At 39.8% G+C, this 20296-nt stretch overlaps 1 protein-coding gene across 1 annotated transcript in view; it reads right to left on the bottom strand.

Moving 5' to 3' along the window:
- Positions 1 to 1084: 1084 nt before the first annotated feature.
- LOC140725271 (somatomedin-B and thrombospondin type-1 domain-containing protein) overlaps positions 1085 to 20296 on the bottom strand; it is a 30960-nt gene continuing 11748 nt past the window's right edge. Inside the window, exons 2-5 of the mRNA XM_073040534.1 lie at positions 16168 to 16362; positions 15090 to 15168; positions 11161 to 11337; positions 1085 to 2670 (exon numbers count right to left, since the gene is read on the bottom strand). Coding sequence (XP_072896635.1) covers positions 2553 to 2670; positions 11161 to 11337; positions 15090 to 15168; positions 16168 to 16362 — 569 coding nt within the window. The 3' untranslated portion in view covers positions 1085 to 2552. The remainder of the gene's footprint in view (positions 2671 to 11160; positions 11338 to 15089; positions 15169 to 16167; positions 16363 to 20296) is intronic.

Here is a 20296-nt window from a genome sequence, read left to right as displayed (position 1 = left end):
AGTGGTATGGATTGCAGGGATAGCCAGGAACTTACTCAGGACAGGAACGGCTAATCCAAGCAGCATAATTTTAAGGTGATTGGTGGAATATATGGGTGATATCAAAGGTAAGTTTTTACATGAAGTGGCAAGTGCATGGAGTAATCTGCCTCAGATGGTGGTGGAGGCAGATTCATTAGGGGCATTTAAGAAATTCCTAGGGTTATAGATGACAGAAAAAAAAAGTTAGGGTTATTTAGGAGGGAAGGTTGAGATTGATCTTTAGAATAAGTTAAATGGTCGGCATAACATCAAGGGGCAAAGGGCCTTTACTGTGCTGTCATCTTTAATATTCTATGCAGTCAGTATCCTCCAAAGTGTGATGCCTCAGCAGCTCAGCATAAATGAAGAATCATGTTTGAAGACAACTTAAATTATCATGAGAGATAGGTTACACAAAGAGCCAAGGCCAGAGGATTGGGAATTTTTAGAATCTACCAGCGAAAGATTTAAGAAGTTTATAAGAAGGATGAAAATTAATTTTGGGAGAAAACTTGCATAGAAGTACAAGTTATTAGATATATAAATAGGGAGAGGGCTGGTGAGATAAATGTTGGGCCTCTATACATCAATGTTGGTGAAATAAAAGCAGCAAACAAAGAAATGGCAGAAATGTCCAATATGTTGCATAAGTGTTCATGGTGAAAGTCACAGAGCAATACAGCACGGATATAGGCCTGGTGGCTCAATGCATCCACACTGACCACATTGTCCAGGAGCTAGTCCCATGTTCCTGTGTTCATCCCATATATCCCTCCAGGCTCCTCTCCTCCATGTATCTAATCAAGTGCTTCTTAAATGATAATTTTGTACTTGCCTCATTCTATAGTGGAAATGATGGCTCATTCTATAGTGGAAACAGTTGCCCCTCAGGTTCCTTTTAACTCTTTCCTCCTTACTCTAAATCTGTGCCCCCGCACCCAAATGAATAGGACATTAGCTTTATTCTGGTCATAACTCAATATTTTGATTTGTAATAACTACTGCAGCTCCAGTTCTCAATCGATCCAACAGATAAATCAGGTAAATAAAATGAGTCCATATCTCACCATGCAACAATGTTTTTAACGTTTATTTGCAAAGTTTAACTGATATATTTCCATGATGACAAACGTACTTTATATTTTGTGCAATGCCAAACTGAAAAAGATGTCATTCCAGTGTCAAAAACATACTCATGCATGAAGCTTGTGAGTTTCGACTGTAAAGGTTATTAGCAGTACTTAGATGCATTCTCTCATTATACACTTTTCCAACAGCTGTAAACCTGCACAGTATTCTGTAGTTGGTTATTACTAATGTCCATATTTTAATAATAAGAATCAAGAAAAACATTCTGGTTTTCTTCCATCATTAGAATGCCTCTTTCTGACTTTCCCTACATTTTAATAATCCTTTGTTGCATATGTAAACTTCACCATAAGCAATTCTTAAAATGAACTTCACTTTAAATTTGCCATAAAACACACACACTTACTAGCTGACATCCTTCTGAGTTGATGTGCACTTTTCAAATTTTGGTGAGGTCACACCACACACTGGATTTCTGCTTCCATAGAGTCAGTCATAAGTGCTACAAATTAAAATGCCATTGGCTGATGCGTGATGATCTACAGCTCTCTGGCAGGTTGTATGAGCCTGATGTCTAACATGAAAATACTGAAACCATGGATGGCCAAGATGGCTTATGTCACCAACTACAGGTTCTCAGTGGCCATCGTCATTGTGGAAGATCTTATGTCCATGGAAGACCCAATGTAAGAGTGCCCTTTTACTAGCACTCTTAAATGCAGTTATGAATTGATACTGGGCTAAAACCTCAAAACACACATTTGATTTTGCCCTTATAAAAATGCACTGACTTGCCTGAAGAACTAGCACAATTGTTTTCCTATTTATTTGCACCTTGGCCAAATAAAGCCAGTCCAGATGCAATGCAGAATTCTCAATAAGAAATCCACAGAATTTGCTTGGGAGCTGCCTCCCATCATTTCTGCAATCTGCACTCTGATGTTATGACATCCTAAGTAAGATTTTTAAACCACTGTCAAAGTATTGCACATGTGTTTCAGATAATCTATCTAATCTGAGCTTTTTTTTTAAATCTAAATGGCCAGGATATGATTTAATCCTGAGAAAGGATAAATGGTTAATGTGTTCATAGTGATTAGAATTAATACTAAATTGGAGAAAATCATTCTACTAATTTTCAAATAAGCCCCTAAAAATACAACCATATTGTGGAAGATGGTCAGAAGGAATTTCAAGTTTTGAATCTAAGTATGTATGATAAACTTCACAAATGATCACCAACCGTGTTTTCAGAACATTAATTAACAATTCAAACTAATATTTTAAGACCTTAATTCACATTCAGAATGATGCAATTCTGTTTGACAGTAATATTTGTGAAATGTGATCCTCAAAGTAAAATGATGTTTTTCCCAATGTACAGTAAACATAATCATAAATTGGTAACTGTGCAGAATGTTTCTAAAATAATGAATAATTACTCAAGTAAAAATAAAACTGTGGACACTAGGGCATGAGCACTGCAGTCCCCCATTCACTCTTTTCCACGTTCCTCTGCACCGAGAATTACCCACTGCTTGCCACTGTGATATACGAGTCCTGCCAGAAATACAAATACAACAGACAAAAATCTTACAAATGTATGTAGAAAACTGTAGCAATAGAAATACAGATGTAGTATGGCTGCCTTTTATGCCAATGAAGTCCAACAAAGCATCCCTAATGTTAAATATCACACCCTCACTTGTTATGGGTGTGGTCTCACTGTCCTGGATACTAAGCATGCTTTCTAAAAACACAGAAGCTACACTTGTAAGATCAAAAACAGATGTAAGTAAACTTATAAGAATACTGCAGGAAGTCAGTCTTCAGTTCTTAAAATGTAAGCGGAAAGCAGTAATCAGATTTAAGTTAAAACAAAGATTTTCTAAAGAACAGCTTTGCAAACAAGCTCTGTACTTAGAAGGCATTCTGCCGATGGTGTAGATTGCTATCCCACAACACCTATTTTATTGCTGCTCAAACTGTCGTATAAAACTCGTCAAAAAGCTCAAAGACCTCAGCCTGCACGCCACCTTGTGTAGCTAGATCATGCACTTCTTGTCAGATCACCAGAAGGTGATATGGATGGGCTACATCAACTCTGCCCCTCTGATCCTCAACACAGGAGCACCCTAAGGCTGTGTCCTGAGCCCCCTCATCTACTCCCTATACATCCGACTGTGTTGCCATGCACAGCTCTGACCTGCTGATCAAATTTGCAGATGACACGATATTGATAGCCCTTATTTCCGACAATAATAAGACAGCCTCCAAAGGAGAAGTCAATGCCCTGACACAGTGGTTCCAAGAAAACAATCTCTCCCTCAATGTTGAAAAGACAAAGGGGTTGATCGTGGATTAAAGAAAGAATGGAGACAGGCTAGCCCCTATTGAAATCAATGGGACTATAGGTGAGAGGGTGAACAGCCTCAAATTCTTCAGTATACAGTATACATCACTGAAGATCTCACCAGGTCTATACATACCAGCTGTGTGGTGAAAAAAGCACAACACCACTGTCTTGCCTTCTTTATAACCACATTGATATGCTGGGACCAGGTTAGATCCTCAGAGATCTTGACACCTAGGAATTTGAAGATGCTCTCTCTCTCTCCACTTCTGATTCCTCTATGAGGATTGATATGTGTTCCTTCGTCTTACCCTTCCTGAAGTCCACAATCAGCTCTTTCGTCTTACTGACGTTGAATGCCAGGTTGTTGCTGTAGCACCATTCCACTAGTTGGCATATCTCACTCCTGTACGCCCTCTCATCACCACCTGAGATTCTACCAACAATGGTTGTATCATCAGCAAATTTATAGATGGTTTTGAGCTAAGCCTAGCCACACAGTCGTGTGTATATAGAGAGTAAAGCAATGAACTAAGCACACACCCCTGAGGTGCACCAATGTTGATCGTCAGCGAGGAGGATATGTTATCGCCAATCCACACAGATTGTGGTCTTCCGGTTAGGAAGTCGAGGACCCAATTACAGAGGGAGGTACAGGGGCCCAGATTCTGTAACTTCTCAATCAGGATTGTGGGAATGATGGCATTAAATGCTCAGCTATAGTCGATGAACAGCATCCTGACATAGATGTTTGTGTTGTCCAGCTGGTCTAAAGCCGTGTGGAGAACCATTGAGATTGCGTCTGCCTATTAGGACAATAGGCGAATTGCAATGGGTCCAGGTCCTTGCTGAGGCAGGAGTTCAGTCCAGTCATAACCAACCTCTCAAAGCATTTCGTGATTGTCGATGTGAGTGCTACTGGGTGATAGTCATTAAGGCAGCCCACATTATTCTTCTTAGGCACTGGTATAATAGTTGACTTTTTGAAGCAAGTGGGAACTTCCAACCGTAGCACTGAGAGGTTGAAAATATTCTTGAATTCTCCCACTAGTTGGTTAGCACAGGTCTTCAGAGCCTTACCAGGTACTCCATTGGGATCTTCCGCCTTGCAAGGGTTCACTCTCTTTAAAGACAGTCTAACATCGGCCTCTGAGACAGAGATCACAGGGTCATCAGGTGCAGCAGGGATCTTCACAGCTCTAGTTGTGATCTCCCTTTCAAAGTGGGCGTAGAAGGCGTTGAGTTCATCTGTAGTGAAGCATCGCTGCCATTCATGCTGTTGGGTTTCACTTGGTAGGAAGTACACTTACAGCAGCAGTGCATAAAAAGGGCCCAGAGGATCATCAGATATTTCAACCGCCCCAACCACAAACTGTTTCAGCTGCTACCATCTGACAAATGTTACCACAGCATTAAGGCCAGGACCAACAGGCTCTGGGACAGCTTCTTCCACCCGGCCATCAGATTTATCAATTCATTCATCTGATTGCATATCTGACTGTAATATATATACAAAACAATTATGTATACAATTTTAGTGTTCGGGCAATATCCTCCCATATTTCCCTTCTTTATTGCTTGTACATTATTATAGAGACGCAACATAAAAAGTTTTACTCCCTGATAATCTAGGGGGAGGCAGCCTCTGGCCCAGCCAAACTTGAGAAATCTTGTTTGCGTGGATGCTGCATGATGTGTTCCCCTGTTACAAATCAGTACCACGAAATAACAAACAATACACAATATGCAATTAAACGATTAAGCTTTATAATTCTTAATTTGACTATAGGGCTGGTAAAGAAAACAAAAAGAAAAAGGGTCCATTTTATGGAAACAGTCTAATGGGTAGATGGAACTCGTCAGCCTGGGAAGGCAGTCCATCTAAGAGAGGAAAACTCTGATTTCAAACCTCCACTGCCTTTTGGCCACACCCACTCATGGGAAAGGCTTCAGGGAGTAAACCCTGAGGACACATCCGGAGCTGAGGTCCCTAAGACAGTCCGATGTTGCCTTCAATCTCAATCTGGCAACTCCTGCGACTACACTGTATTGGCATTTGCCCTTCCCCTGGACGACATCAGTGTCGTGGAGAGGAGAGACTTGCAGCATGGGCAACTGCTGGTCTTCCATACAACCTTGCCCAGGCCTGCGCCCTGGAGAGGACACTCCAGTAGACTTTCCAGACACAGATCCATGGTCTCGCGAGACTAACGGATGCCACCACCTCTAATGCACATGTTGGAACTCATTGATTTCCCGTCTGTCATTCTTCATCAATTTCCCCTGGACGTCATTGACTCCCGACCTCACTCAAAGTCCGCTCAGTCCTGCAGTCTATGACTTCCCCATTCTGGCATCTTCTCTCTCCATCTTCTCCCGAACCCAAAAGCACCCCATGAATTCCTTTCTCTCGGGCACATAGGAAAGAAAAACACCTGCTGTCACTGGCCAGCGCACGTTCCAAAGCCCCCATTATCTCTGGTCATAACCCAAACACTGCAGCTACAGAGAAACCCTTACATTAGCAGTGAACCCTTTCCCAGGGTGTTACATAAATACAAAGGTCATTTTTTTAATTTGGGTTGTTTCCAACAGACAAGCTGATTCTTAAGTTGCTTAGTTCGAAGAAGCTTGCAGAACAGGTGGATAGTGTCATTTAGTATATCAATAACTGATGTTATAGTTGAGGGGTTTATGTACTCATGGAAGTTGGTTTGACAGTATTTATAGTCTTAGTTGAGGTCTATGTCTCCAAAAGATGCTTTTAGACCATTTGTGTTAAAACAATATCTGAGGATATATCATATGTGTGTGAAGTCACTGAAGTGGTAGAAAAAGGATATAAATATAAAAAGTAGTTCTGACTTATTAGGAATGAGGTAAACAGCATCAAGAAGATGAGAGAAACACGGTTGAATTAAAATCCATATTCAAGCTTCAGTTTCTGTGACAAATGATTTGTTTGCATCATGGTATATCTTTTTAGTTTATAGGAATTTTATCTGTGTTTTCGAAATTGTTTATTCTTTGTCATTTATGTTTAAGAAGTGCATTGTGTTTTTCAAATGTGTTGTGTTTTAGAAACGGTTTGTGATTTGGGAATGTTTAAGGTAGAAATCTTCTGAGTTTTAAATGTGTTTTAAGAGTGGTGTTTGGATTTAAATATGTGTACAATGTACTGTGTATGTAATCAAAATGGCTTCTTTGGTTTGCCAGAGTAGGAATGCTTTTATGTCTGATAAGTGTTTTTTTCTTGCAGTTGTTTAGTTTTGGACTTGCTGATATGGGGATTGTATTCATTTGTTAACCAATGGGGAATGTTATTTTGTCTTGTGGGGCTGGGAGCTTGGGGGGTTTCGCGGTCTTTTGGGGGGAGGCGGGAAGGAGACGCCGAGGAAGGTGGACGTGCGCTGCACTGCTCGGTCGACCACCGGGGTGGTCCCAGGTGCAAGGATGTGGAGGTCGGAGGCAAGCGACGAGGGGTTGAATGGTTCGATGGCTGAGCTCCAACGATGTGCACTAAACTGACTGAACTTTGTTAAGTTGGCGCCTTTTGCTTTATTTTCTTTTCCTTCATATATATTGTATTGCATAGTATTTTAGTTTTAGTAAAATCTTTAAAGTGTATTCTGTAACGGTATCCAGTGTGAGTTTGATATTGTGTGTGTACGCATGGCATAAACTTGATTCTCACAGCACCTGCGTGTACGGGAGGTGGGGTTGGTGAGTGGCTGGATCTCCTTTTCCCCTAAACATATACCAGCCTGTTGGGTAAGTGTTACATTTGCTCCCACCTCCCCCCAAAAGACCACAAAACCCCCCAAGCTCCCAGCCCCACAAGACAAGATAACATTCCCCATTGGTTAACAAATGAATACAATCCCCATATCAGCAAGTCCAAAGCTAAACAACTGCGAGAAAATAACACTTATCAGACATAAAAGCATTCCTACTCTAGCAAAACAAAGAAACCATTTTGATTACATACACAGTACATTGTACATATGTATCACTGAAAATAAATGAACTGTGTTTAGCTACTTTGGTAGCTGGAAGTATCTTCTCCTTGGTAGGGAGAGGGGACCCACTGCTCTAATTGTGGGTATTGGCAGCTAAACTCGCCATGGAGAATATAAGATTAGGTAGTTACATTATAATCTCCACTAGTGAGAATACTTGTGGCTATTTATCTCTGATTGGGCTTAAGGTCTTTGTCTGAGTTTAGAACTTAGTGGTCAGCGAACCCAATACCATTGCACACTCAACTGAAAATAAACAGGAAATTTTGGAAACAACGGGTTAGGCAGCATCTGCAGAAAGAAACAAGGTGCTGTTGCTCAGATGAAAGATCTCCAACCTAAAGCAATAACTATGTTTCTATTTCCACAGAGGCTGCTTTACCTGCTGAGTGTTTGCAACATTTTCTGGGTTTTTTTAAATTTTAGTTTTCCAACATCTGCAGTTTTTAAAATTTTTGTTAAAGAGGAAATATCGGATATGTACATCATGCTTTGTTAGCATCTGTAAAGAATAGGGTTTAAGTAATGTTTACTGAAACATTCATAGGGTTTAAGTAATGTTTGCATAATATACCAACACAGATCAGATCGTTTAAATATTTTACAACTTACTACGCAATTGATTTGCTGTCTAAAGTAAATTTAACTAAACAATCATTGAGTTTAAATTGTTTAGGATTTAGCTAATGAGATCATTGAATTACTATGAATACTTCAAAAGGACAATACTCTCAAGTATTCATGGTAAATCAATGATCTAACTAGTTAAATCCAAATAAATTTAAGCTTCTGAAGTCATTTGAAACTGAAATCAATTTACCGGTGACAAAACCCATTATGTAGCAAATAATTCCATTTTGCAAGATTGACCTGCATTTCCAGCAGAATATAGCACGTTGAGTTGTGCTGAAGAAAGGTCTCAGCCTAAAACACAACTATTTCTTCCTCTCTATATGGGCTGCTTGACCTGCTCAGTTCCTCCAGCATTTTCTGTGTATTGCATTGGATGTCCAGTCCTCTCATGTTTGTAGCATATTGAATTGTGCTATTTTATACTGCAATGGTAAACAACTTTCTTGTGGTACAGTTAAGAAACTACAAGTGTAAAATGACCCTATTGGGAGTTATATAAAGGTTTCCAAATAGCAGCCAGGATGTGGAGTGCAAATTATAACGGGAGAAAGAAAAAGCATGTAAAAAGGGCAGTGTTGTCATTGTCATAGAGGATTTCATTATGCAGGTAGGTTGGGAAGATCAGGTTGGTGCTGGATTCCAAGAAAAGAAACTTGAAGAATCCCGACAAAATAGATTTTTAGAGCAGGTGGTGGTTGTGCGCACTAGAGGAAAAGCAATTTTTGATTGGGTGTTGTGTATTGAACCAGATTTGATTAGGGAGTTTAAGGTACAACCCATAGGAAGTGGTGATCATAAAATGATAGAATACACTCGGCAGTTTGAGAGGGAGAAAGGGAATTACAGAGGCATGAGCGAAAAGCTGGCCAAAGTTGATTGAAAATGGAAATTAGCAGGGATGACTGCAGAGCAGCAATGACTGGAGCTTCTGGGAACAATTTGGAAGGCATTGGATAGATACATCGCAAAGAAGAAAATGTATTCTAAAGGGTGGAGGACACAACCATGGCTGACAAGAGAAGTCAAAGACAGCATAAAAGAGAAGGCAGATGATATAGCAAAATTTAGTGGGGTTAGAGGATTAGGAAGCTTTTTTTAAAAAAAGGCAACTAAATAAGCCATAAAGAGAAAAGATGAAATATGAAAGTAAGAGAGCCAATAATATAAGAGATACAAATGTTTTTTTTCAGATATATAAAAGATATATAAAGTGAAAGTGGGTATCAGACCACTAGGAAATTATGCTGTAAAGGTAGTGATGCGGAACAAACTTAGTAAGAATTTTGTGTTAGTTTTAACTGTGGATGATACAAGCAGTAAGTGTTGGGGGTAGAGGTCAGTGTCATTGCTATTACAAAGGAGAAGGCACTTGGGAAGCTGTAAGTCACCTGGACTGGATGGACTACACACCAGGGTTCTGAAGGAGGTAGCTGAAGAGATTGTGGAGGCATTATTAATGATATTTCAAGAATCACTAGATTCTGGAATGGTTCCTGGGGACTGGAAAATTGCAATGTCACTCCAGTCTTTTAGAAAGCAGCAGAAAGGAAATTATAGGCCAATTAGCCTAACCTCACTGATTAGGAAGAGGTTGGAGTCCATTATTAAACATGACATTTCAGAGTACTTGGAGGCACATGACAAAACAAGCCAATGTCAGCATGGTTTCCTTAAGGAGAAGACTTGTTTGATAAATCTATTTGAATTCTGTGAGGAAATAACAGGCGTAATCAATAAAGGAGAGTCAGTAGATGTTGTTTACTTGGATTTTCAGAAGGCTTTTAACAAGGTGTCATACATGAGGCTGCTTAACCAGATAAGAGCCCATGGTATTACAGGAAAAGTACCAGCGTGGATAAAATCACCAACAAAAGAAAATGTGCAGATGCTGGAAATCAAAGCAACACACACAAAATGCTGGAGGAACTCAGTAGGCCAAGCAGCATCCATGGAAAAAAGTACAGTCGATGTTTCCGGCCAGGACTGGAAAAAGAGATGAGAAGTCAGAGTAACAAGGTGGGGGAGGGGAGGAAAAAGTACAAGGTAGTAGGTGATAGGTGAAACCAGGAGACAGGGAGGGTGAAGTAAGAAACTGGAAATTCGATTGGTGAAAGAGATAAAAGGGGGTATCTGATAGGAGAGTACGGGGAGGAGTGGGGGAATTACTGGATGTTCGAGAAATCTCATACCATCCGGGCAAATCTTGCTTCACCACAAAGTGCAAAGCTAATAGAGACTTATCCAAAAAGACTACTGGATGCAGTAACTGCAAGAGGTGGGTCAACTACCTCTAAGCAAAGGAGGATGAATACTTTTCAACTGCTAACATAGAAATTTTAGTTTTCATGCTTTACAATTTTCCCTATTTTTGGGCTCTACTGTGACATAAAGAGCATGTGATTCACAAATAAAAATTCTCAGTTAAATTGATCAAAATCCCTGGTTTAATATTTATTTATGTGAACAAAGGCTTATGGACTGAATAATTTTACAAGGCACTGTATGTTACTTTAAATAAATTCAATAGTTTCAATTATTTCATATTTAAGTGATTTTTAAAAAGTCTTAAAATTTTAATGTTTTAATTTTCAATCTCATAAGTCATCCTATTACTTTTTCAAAGTTTACTAATTTCAGAGATATCCACAGAAAAGAAAAAAATATGTTTAACAGGATGCAAGACTGGAAGATATGGTATTCAAAGCCTTTCTGAATTTTTCTATAGGAAACTATGAAGAGGCTTACCAATCAAGTAATTTCACAGATAGGTACAGTGAGGAAAGTGGTGTGTGTGGCGCATACCATGCATAAGGTATGATCTTAGAAAAAGTGTATATTATATAGCAAATGTCCTAACTTATCCACTGTTTCTAATATGCCTTTTGTAATTATGTCCAACAAACCTAATCAATTCAAAATTGGTAATGAGTGATTATGTTCAATAATGGAAAAGTGTCATGAACTGCAAAACAGTAAATATTATTTTTAAAATTAATTTACTATACTTAATGTTCATATATCAAATTTGAATGAGTTTATAATTACCCATTAATATTGGCCCCATCACCATGACAACAGTGGTTGTGTGGATTCAGGGCTGGTGGCTGACATGTTACACAAACAGTGTAACCTTCTCGGAGGTACTGCATCCACCTGGCGAATGGACGATTCTCTACAGTGCAGTGGAAGGACAGCGACTCAATCACAAACTCCACACAATATCTGATTGATAACATAAGAAATAGCAAATTACAAACACAGATAAATATAGCTCGGAGCCTATCTGGTATTCATTGAGATGGTGGCGGATCTACATCCAAACTCCACGCGCTGAGCCCTACACCATATCCCTTCACGTTCTCGACTATATCCAAAAAACTGGTTCTCAGATAGAAGATTATTGATTGATCTGATATTTACTGTATATTTTGGAAGAGTGTTCTACGGTTGTCGATTTCTATTAAGTCTTTTCTAACCTTTTCCCTGAATGGTCTGGATCTGAGTTTGTTTCCAGCCTCTCACTGATTAGGTTATAATCAAAGTATTCCTCATGCACTCTAGCAATTCCTCCCAAAGCACTAAAGAAAATCTAAATAGATTACCTCTTAGCTTTCGACAATGCATTGAAGCCTAGGTTACGTGTGCTCATAATCTAACATTTAAAGACTTGCTAAAATTCTTGTAGATCTGTAGTGAAGTTGTTCCATGGACAATATATCTCAAGCAACTCATGTAATGTCATCATAGTACATGGCAACAGCTTGTCAATATGTTTTCAATATTTCCTCCCAGTTCCCAGATCTCTGCTTTTATTAAAAGCAGAAGCATAAGGTATATGGGACAACCAACTTCAGGTTTCTCTCCAAATTCTATACCATCCCAGTTTAAAAATACATTCAATGGCCATTTTATTAACTTATTAACATAAAGACCTAAACAGTCAATTATGTGGCTGCAACTCAAATCATTAAAGCATGTAGACGTGGTACAGAGGGTCACTTGTTGTTCTGAGCAAATGTCAGAATGGGGAAGAAATATGTTCTAAGTGATTTTAACCATAGAACGATTGCTGGTGTCAGATGGCGGGGAGGGGGTTTGAATATCTCAGAAACTGCTAACCTTCTGGGATTTTCATGCACAGCAATCTCCAGGATTTACAGAGAAACAAAAAGAAATCCAATGAGTGACAGTTCGGAGGGCAAAAATGTCTTGTTAATCAGGGAGATCAGAAGGGAATGGCCAGACTGGTTCAAGCTGACAGGAAGGCGACCATAACTCAAATAGCCTCCACGGTACAACAGTGGTGTGCAGAAGAATTCAAGTTCAAGTTCACAATCAGTTTTTGTCATTCAACCATACGGGTGTATACCGCCAAACGAAAGAGTGTTCCTCTGGAAATCATGTTGCTGCTTTAGGAAATTCTAGATAGACTGCATCTGCAGTGCTGTATTCAGTTCTGGTAGCCTATTGTAGGAAGGATGCCAAGGCTTTAGGGAGGGTACAGAAGAGGCTCACCAGGATGCTGCCCGGATTCAAGGGCATGTGCCAAAATGAGAGGTTTGTCAAACTTGGGTTGTTTTCTCTGGAGTGGCAGAGGCTGAGGGGAGATCTGATAGAAGTTTATAAGATTAAGAGGCATGGACAGACAGTCGGTATCTTTTCCTCAGGGTCAAAATGCCTAAAACTAGAGGGCATGCATTTAAGAAGAGAGAGTAACGTTCCAGGAGATGTGCCGGGCAAGTGTTTTTTCACACAGAGAGGTGGCTGTCTGGAATACTCTCTCACCGGGGATAGTGGAGGCAAATACAACAGAGATTCTTAACAGGCTCTCAGATAGGCATATGAATGTGCACAGAATTTCAAAATGTGGACATTGTGTAGGCAGGGTTGTTGCAGAGGGATTTATTTGAGTCCTTACATTAAAAGCTCGCTCCAGACTTGAACACCAATGCACTACCCCACAGAAGTGTAGTCAACACTCCTGCTCCCTCCATCCAATCCCCCAACTTAAGGTGTCATCTGAGACCACTCCAGATTCCGTACTGTTTATTTTCTGTAACTGTCCCCATTATCTCCTCTCCAACCCTTTGCACCACGTCCGTAACTATTCTAATCTAGGGATGCCCCATCATCAAACTTCCTCGCAGTGTCCTTGTCCACTACCTCTTCACAGAAGTCAATAGGACTTCGCCAATAATGTTTGCTTCCGCTGTGTCTGTACAAAAATCTTCAATGTCTCACAACCATACACAGCCACTCGCTTACACTATCCACAGGTAGAAGAGCAACCATGTATGTGGGAATATGCACACAATTTACCTACATTAAAGCAACAAGCAGACTTCAAAAAATATTTCATCGACTGCAGACCTCTAAACTAAGACCCAAAACTGTAAAAGGGAATGCTCAAATGCAAGGTCCTTTTCTTCTTTCCTCTTAAGTGCCACTCAGTAGAATGTTACTATTTACCAACAATTCAAATGGAGTCAATTTACCACCACTATTGACTCCATTAACAGAAATGCTTGCTCCTGCCTCTAGGGCTCTCCCTGCTCTATTTCATCGTCGACTGTTTCATATACTCTGCCAGGTAGAGAGAACTGCAATGTACTGTATATATCAGCTTTCATCCTTGACAAGAGCTCATTTAGCTCAGATATCTTTGGAACTCCATTCACAGATTCATTCAGCACAGAAACAACTTCCACTGTTTCGGATATTTCATCAGTTAGAAAGTACTTAGGTCCAAAATAGAAAGCCTCTTACTTCTTATTTACTGATATCCATAACACTTTCTTTGAGGTGACTTTATCAATTATCTTCTATGAATCAATGTAATTAACACCCAAAGATGTTTCCCTGTCCACTACTTTGTGAACCTTTTCTAAAATTTCTATCAGGTTCTTTAGGCTTGACCCTCTCTTTGCAAACCCAATGAATCACCCAAGTTAAAATCACTTATTTTCCTTTCCACTAAATTCAGAGAGAAACTCTGTGGATTGTTTGTGACACTGTTCCTGACAAAGTGACATGTTTTCCATAAGTAGGGCTTATGTTGGAATTTGATAAAAAGAAAAATGGAAATGGAGAATAGTAATCAATAAACTGGTAGCCCACAAGTTAGCCAGCTTAACTGAAAGATCTTCCGATTGCGTCTCGTCAGATCACTATGCTTCCAAAGAACATTTGCTAATCACCTTTAAAAAGTTTGCTAATATTTACTGGTTCCCATGTTGTCCATGCCCTCTTTACCATAAGTTGCTCAGAAGAACGGGATGATACAGCAGCAGGGGCCTCCTCTGGCACAATGCCATAAGTTGACTGTTGCCGGGAGGCAGACCTGACTTGTTGAAAAATGTATCCCCTGGTCCATCTTCACTGTTTACTTTCACTATCATGGTCAAAGTTGACAAAATCCCGAGGCAAACAACATATTAAAAACCTGAATTTGCACTTTTCAAAGTTTAATACAAGCCTTTTTTTTATTTACAAGAGTCTGGCTATATTACTGGCAAATTCCAGTCACTCTAATGATAAAGGAATTTCTTTGTACAGAGCCATAAATGAATCTTGCTTTTTCTGTGTCCCTCCCTGACTTTTTTTTAACTCAGTTGCTATGCATTTATTATATTAGCAAGCCTTCTGCTGCTCTATACTTGCATTAATCCCCGCTCCTTGTATGTATTTGTTATTTTTTATTAAAAATAATGGTTTAAAGTTTAAAAAAAAGCTGAAAATCCACAGCAACTTAAACTGCTAACAAAAAAGAGAAATGTTAAAGTTTCAAGAAGAAACTTCTGGTCAAAAAAGCACTAATTATTCACAGTCCAAATTACAAATATTGCTTCTAATTTTAACCCATTTAGTGCAGACTTTAACAACTATTCAGATTAAGAACACGAAGACATACAGTATGCTGCTGATATGCAGTCAAGTCTGTTCAGAGGATCAACCTGGTATTAATTGTTACTCACCCAGGCATCTTTTCATCCCCAAACAAAGTGTGCTGTCTTCTCTCATTTTTGTACTCTGCAGTGCTTATAAAAGCAGGTTCTAGGGCAGTAAAACAAAATATTGAGTAGAATAAGATAATGTCAAATATAGACAGATAGGTTTATCAGCTGATCACAGATATGTTTTTTTCGCTTATTATTATAGCTGCTCCAGTTTCCTATATTATCATGTTTCAAAATTAATTCTCTGATCGAGAAGATTATAGGATGTAAAAGGCATCATAAAATGGAAACACCTTATTCATCATGAATAACTTAATGCTAACATTCAGTCATAGCTCTTATAAAACCTATGTTATCATCACGGTGGCTAATTCTGCATTCTGGAATAGAATAGCATTGAAGAAGACGGTTATCTTTTGTGACTATCATCAGAGTTCTCTGAATATTAATATCTATCGTCAAGTATTCAAATGAATATCTGTTCACCAAACATTATTCATGGTAACATTACAGCTTCATGCTCATTTATGCAAAGTTATAATAGAAAGAGTCTATGCAGTAATAATTGTTCTCAGGATTAGATGTGACAATCACATTTCAAAGAAAATAATTATGTTGCATCACACTGAGTTAAACCACTATCCTTTCACAGTGGAGATCCAGATACAAATCCAACCCTGACTAATGGAACAATGCTGTCTTGTCTCTGCCAACTCTAAGCATCCCATGTGATGAGCTCATGCAGTGGACAGAGTTTAGCATCAATTGCCAGATGACTGGAAGACATAGAATAATTGGTGTAAAAATGAAAAAAAAAAGATTGTTACAATTTAGCATGTTTTAAAATAAATTATGAGGCTCATTATACACTGAACATATTTCTATAATTAAAATATGAATGAACAAATTTAAGAGTGACAGATCATAACACAGGGAGGACAGGAAAGATTGTTTTCTTACCCTAATACTGCTATGCTTCAATTTAGCAAGCAAAAAAAAAAGATAACATGAAGAGTTCAAAAAGAATTCCTCACTAAGAGGAGATGAATTCAAATAAGGGTTGTAAATATCAATAGGAACACTTTCAGATCAGTACCATGAGAATGCCCACAGTGGGTGCCCTGGTAATCCGTGTACTCCAGGCAGCCTGCTCGTTCTTCCAGAGGAGGACAGGGGTCTCCATTATTCTGAGGTTCCTGTTCGACGTGGCGCCGCCGAATCCGGACGCTCGGCACGCATTGCTCAGCGCAGCCACTCCACTGGCTCCATTCACTCACAACACACCGACTAGCTGAAATCAAGGGAACAAAGTTCCACATGTTATCCTAGATTGTTGTTACTCTTCTGCAGTGAGGACTTTAGAATGTAGTGTGAAACTGTTTATAACGAGATTGATTTCAACACTGGAACTTCTCCCTCTGTTAAATTTCATATTACCACACTCCAGGTGATGTCAACTTAAACCTTCAGCAGCAGCACTCTTACTTTGAGAGCAACTTCAGTCTTTCAGCTGAACGGTCATTTGTAAGGAATAACTACACTTTACTCATTGGCATCACAGATGTCTTATTTCTATAATTACTCAGAAGCAGTTAAATATCACAGTGGGTTATCTTCAACATATATGTTTCTTACTCTTGAAAACAGAAAAAGCTGGAAACACTCAGCAAGTTAGGCAGCCTCCATGGAAAGAGAGAGATATGTCTGGCACTTTTTGACATTTCAGGTCAAAGACCCTTCCTCAGAATCATCTTAATCGGAGAATCTTCATCCTGAAATATTAAGTATGTTTTAAGATATAAATCTGGTTTCATGTGGATTTCAGAGGGAATTAGGAAGGGATCCAGTGCTGGTTAGCAGCAGTATGAACATTTAATAATATGCATCATACGCTATAAATAAACTTGCCAAACTTCTCCAGGGACAGAATTATTTTCTCACTTTGCAAGTTTAAAGAAAAATGGTCAGTAAATTTTCCACCATGATTACTAGAAAATAAAAGTCATCGAAATGCAACGCTTATTACTGCTATCAAATCTATTACACTATGAAAGAAAATTGTAAATAATATATCATTGGTAATTTAGAATTCCACAGTCAATTTTACAACTATGAACTACCCAGTAGCTGAAGGTCACAATACATTCATTGAATTGTTGTACTCCTTTATAAGTCTTTATAAAACATCTGCTATATACTGACACCAGTAGCTGGTAGGTTTGCTTTATGCACAAACTCCTATGGATTTTCCTTAATTAAAGCTTGTTGCTTTCATGTAATATCACACTTGGGTATTTTATTTCATTGATCTTTATGGAAAAAATACAATCATTTATACAGACAGTGCAACTATTGATCAGAATAAATAATGGAAATTGTAGGAAATGAACCAAGTGTCATGAAAAAGAAATGTGAAATTTTTATTAACTATAATTACAATCGTTCATGTCTAATTTTCCTACGAAGTGTTTTCACCAATCTTCATATTAAGGTCTTAAACAAAGAATATTCTATCCAAATGTTGAGGGTTTGAATCTTAAATACGAGAAAATCTACAGCTGCAGGAAATCCAAATCCACACACACAAAGTGCTGGAGGAACTCAGCAGGTCAGGCAGCATCTATGGAAGCGAATAAACAGTTGATGTTTCAGGACAAGACACTGCTTCAGGACTGGAAAAGGAGGAGGAAGATACCGGAACAAAAAAGATGGTGGGAGGGCAAGGAGGACAGCTTGAAGGTGATAAGTGAAGCCAGGTGGATAAGAAAGCGACAGGACTGGAGAGCAGACTGGACCGTAGGAGAAAGGAATGAGCAGGGGACACAGGGGGAGGTGATAGGCAGATGAGAAGAGGTATGAGGACAAAGTAGGGAATAGAAGAAGAGGGGAAGGGGAGAAATTTTATAACCAGAAGGAGTAATCAATATTCATGCCATTTGGTTGGAGACTATCCAGACAGAATACGAGGAGTAACTCCTCTAACCTGAGGGTGGCCTCATCGTGGCACAAGAGGAGATCATGAGCAAACACGTCTGAACTGACATATCTGATATGTCTTCCTAATTTCTATGGTAAGCTATTCATAGCCTAAAGGCAATGAAACTGTATTTGAGAATCAACCCAACCGCTCTAATGTCTCTGAGCAGTTGCACGGGAGGGTGAGCAGCCAGAGGTCGTGGTTCATGTTGGTATCAATGACATTGGTAGGAGAGAGGTAGAGGTCCTGCGCAGTTAGTTTAGGGAGTTAGCAAGGAGGCTGAAGAGCAGGACCTCCAAGGTGGTAATCTCTGGATTACTCCCGCTGCTATGAGCTAAGGAAGGTCAGAACAGGAAGGTAATATAGATGAATGAGTGGCTGTGGAGATGGTGCAGGGGGCAGGGTTTCAAGTTCCTGGATCATTGAAACCATTTCTGCACAAGTGGGACAGGTTGCACTTGAACTGGAGAGGAACCAATATCCTGAGAGGGAGGTTTGCTAATGCTGTTGGGGAGGATATAAGCTAGATTTGCAGTGGGGAGGGTTTAAGCTAGATTTGCAGGGGGGTGGGAACCAAAGTGAAGAGGCAGAGGATGGGGCAGTTGGTGCACAAGTAGTGACAGCTTGCAGGGGTTTTATGAGGAAGGACAGGCAGGTGATAGAGCAAAGAAGCACTCACCCAGATAGCTTGAGATGTGTCTATTTTAATGCAAGGAGTATCATAAACAAGGCCGATAAACTTAGAGCATGGATCAATATGTGGAACTATGATGTTGTTACCACTACAGAGACTTGGATATCTCAGGGGCAGGAATGGCTGGTGAGTGTGCCGAGCTTTAGATATTTCAAAAAGGACAGGGAGGGAAGCAAAAGAGGTGGGGGAGTGGCACTGCTAATCAGGGATAGTGTCTCGGCTGCAGAAAAGGAGGAAGTCATGGAGGGATTGTCTACTGAGTCAGTGTGGGTGGAAGTCAGAAACAGGAAGGGGGCAATAACTCTACTGGGTGTTTTTTATAGACCTTCCAATAGTAACAGAGACATCAAGGGGCAGATAGGGAGGCAGATTCTGGAATGGTGCAATAATAATAGGGTTGTTGTGTGGGTGATTTTAACTTTCCTAATATTAACTGGCATCTCCTTAGAGCAAGGGGTTTAGATGGGATGGACTTTGTTAGGTGTGTTCAGGAAGGTTTGCCTGCGCAATATATGTAGATTAGCCAACTAGAGGAGAGGCTGCACTTGATCTGGTATTGGGAAATGAATCTGGTCAGGTGACAGATCTCTAGGTAGGAGAGTATTTTGTAGGTAGTGATCACAACTCTGTCTCCTTTACCATGGTGCTGGAGAGGGATAGGTGCAGGCAATTTGGGAAAACATTTAACGGGTAGGGGGGAAATATAATGCTATTAGGCAGGGACTTGGGAACATAAATTGGGAGCAGATGTTTTCGGGGAAATGCACAGCAAAAGTATGGCAAATGTTCAGGAAAGACTTGCATGGCGTTCTGCATTGGTATGTTCCATTGAGGCAGGGAAAGGATGGTAGGGTAAAAGAACCAAGATTACAAAAGGTTCAAGAAACTAGGTACTGTTAGAGCTCTAGAAAATTACAAGGGTGCCAGGAAAGAGCTCAAGCATGAAACCAGGTGAGCAAGAAGGGCCCTGAGAAAGCCTTGGTGAGCAGGATAGAGGAAAACCCCAAGGCATCCTACAAGTATGTGAAGAGCAAGAGGATGAGCCGTGTGAGAATAGGACCCAATCAGGAGTGAGAGTGGAAACATGTGCATGGAGTTGGAGGAGGTAGCAGAGGTATTTAATGAATACTTTGCTTCAGAATTCATTAGTGAAAAGGACCTTGACAATTGTGGGGATGACTTACAGTGGACTGAAATGCTTGAGTGTATAGACATTAAGAAAGAGGCTGTGCTGGAGCTTTTGAAAGGTATAAAGTTAGATAAATCACTGGGTCCGGACAAGATATACCCCAGGCTACTGTGGGAAGTGAGGGAGGAGATTGCTGAGCCTCTGGTGATGATCTTTGCATCATCAATAGGGATGGGAGAAGTACCAGAGGATTGGAAGGTTGCAAACATTGTTCCCTTGGTCAAGAAAGGGAGTAGAGGTAACCCAGTAAATTATGGACCAGCAAGTCTTACTTCAGTAGTGGGAAAGTTGTTGGAGAAGATCCTGAGAGGCAGGATTTATAAGCATTTGGAGAGACATAATCTGATTAGGGATAGTCAGCATGG

Source organism: Hemitrygon akajei, chromosome 1, assembly GCF_048418815.1.
Source record: "Hemitrygon akajei chromosome 1, sHemAka1.3, whole genome shotgun sequence".
Lineage (NCBI taxonomy): Eukaryota > Metazoa > Chordata > Chondrichthyes > Myliobatiformes > Dasyatidae > Hemitrygon > Hemitrygon akajei.
Note: the sequence above shows the minus strand (reverse complement) of the source record. Positions and strands in the feature narration are given on the sequence as shown.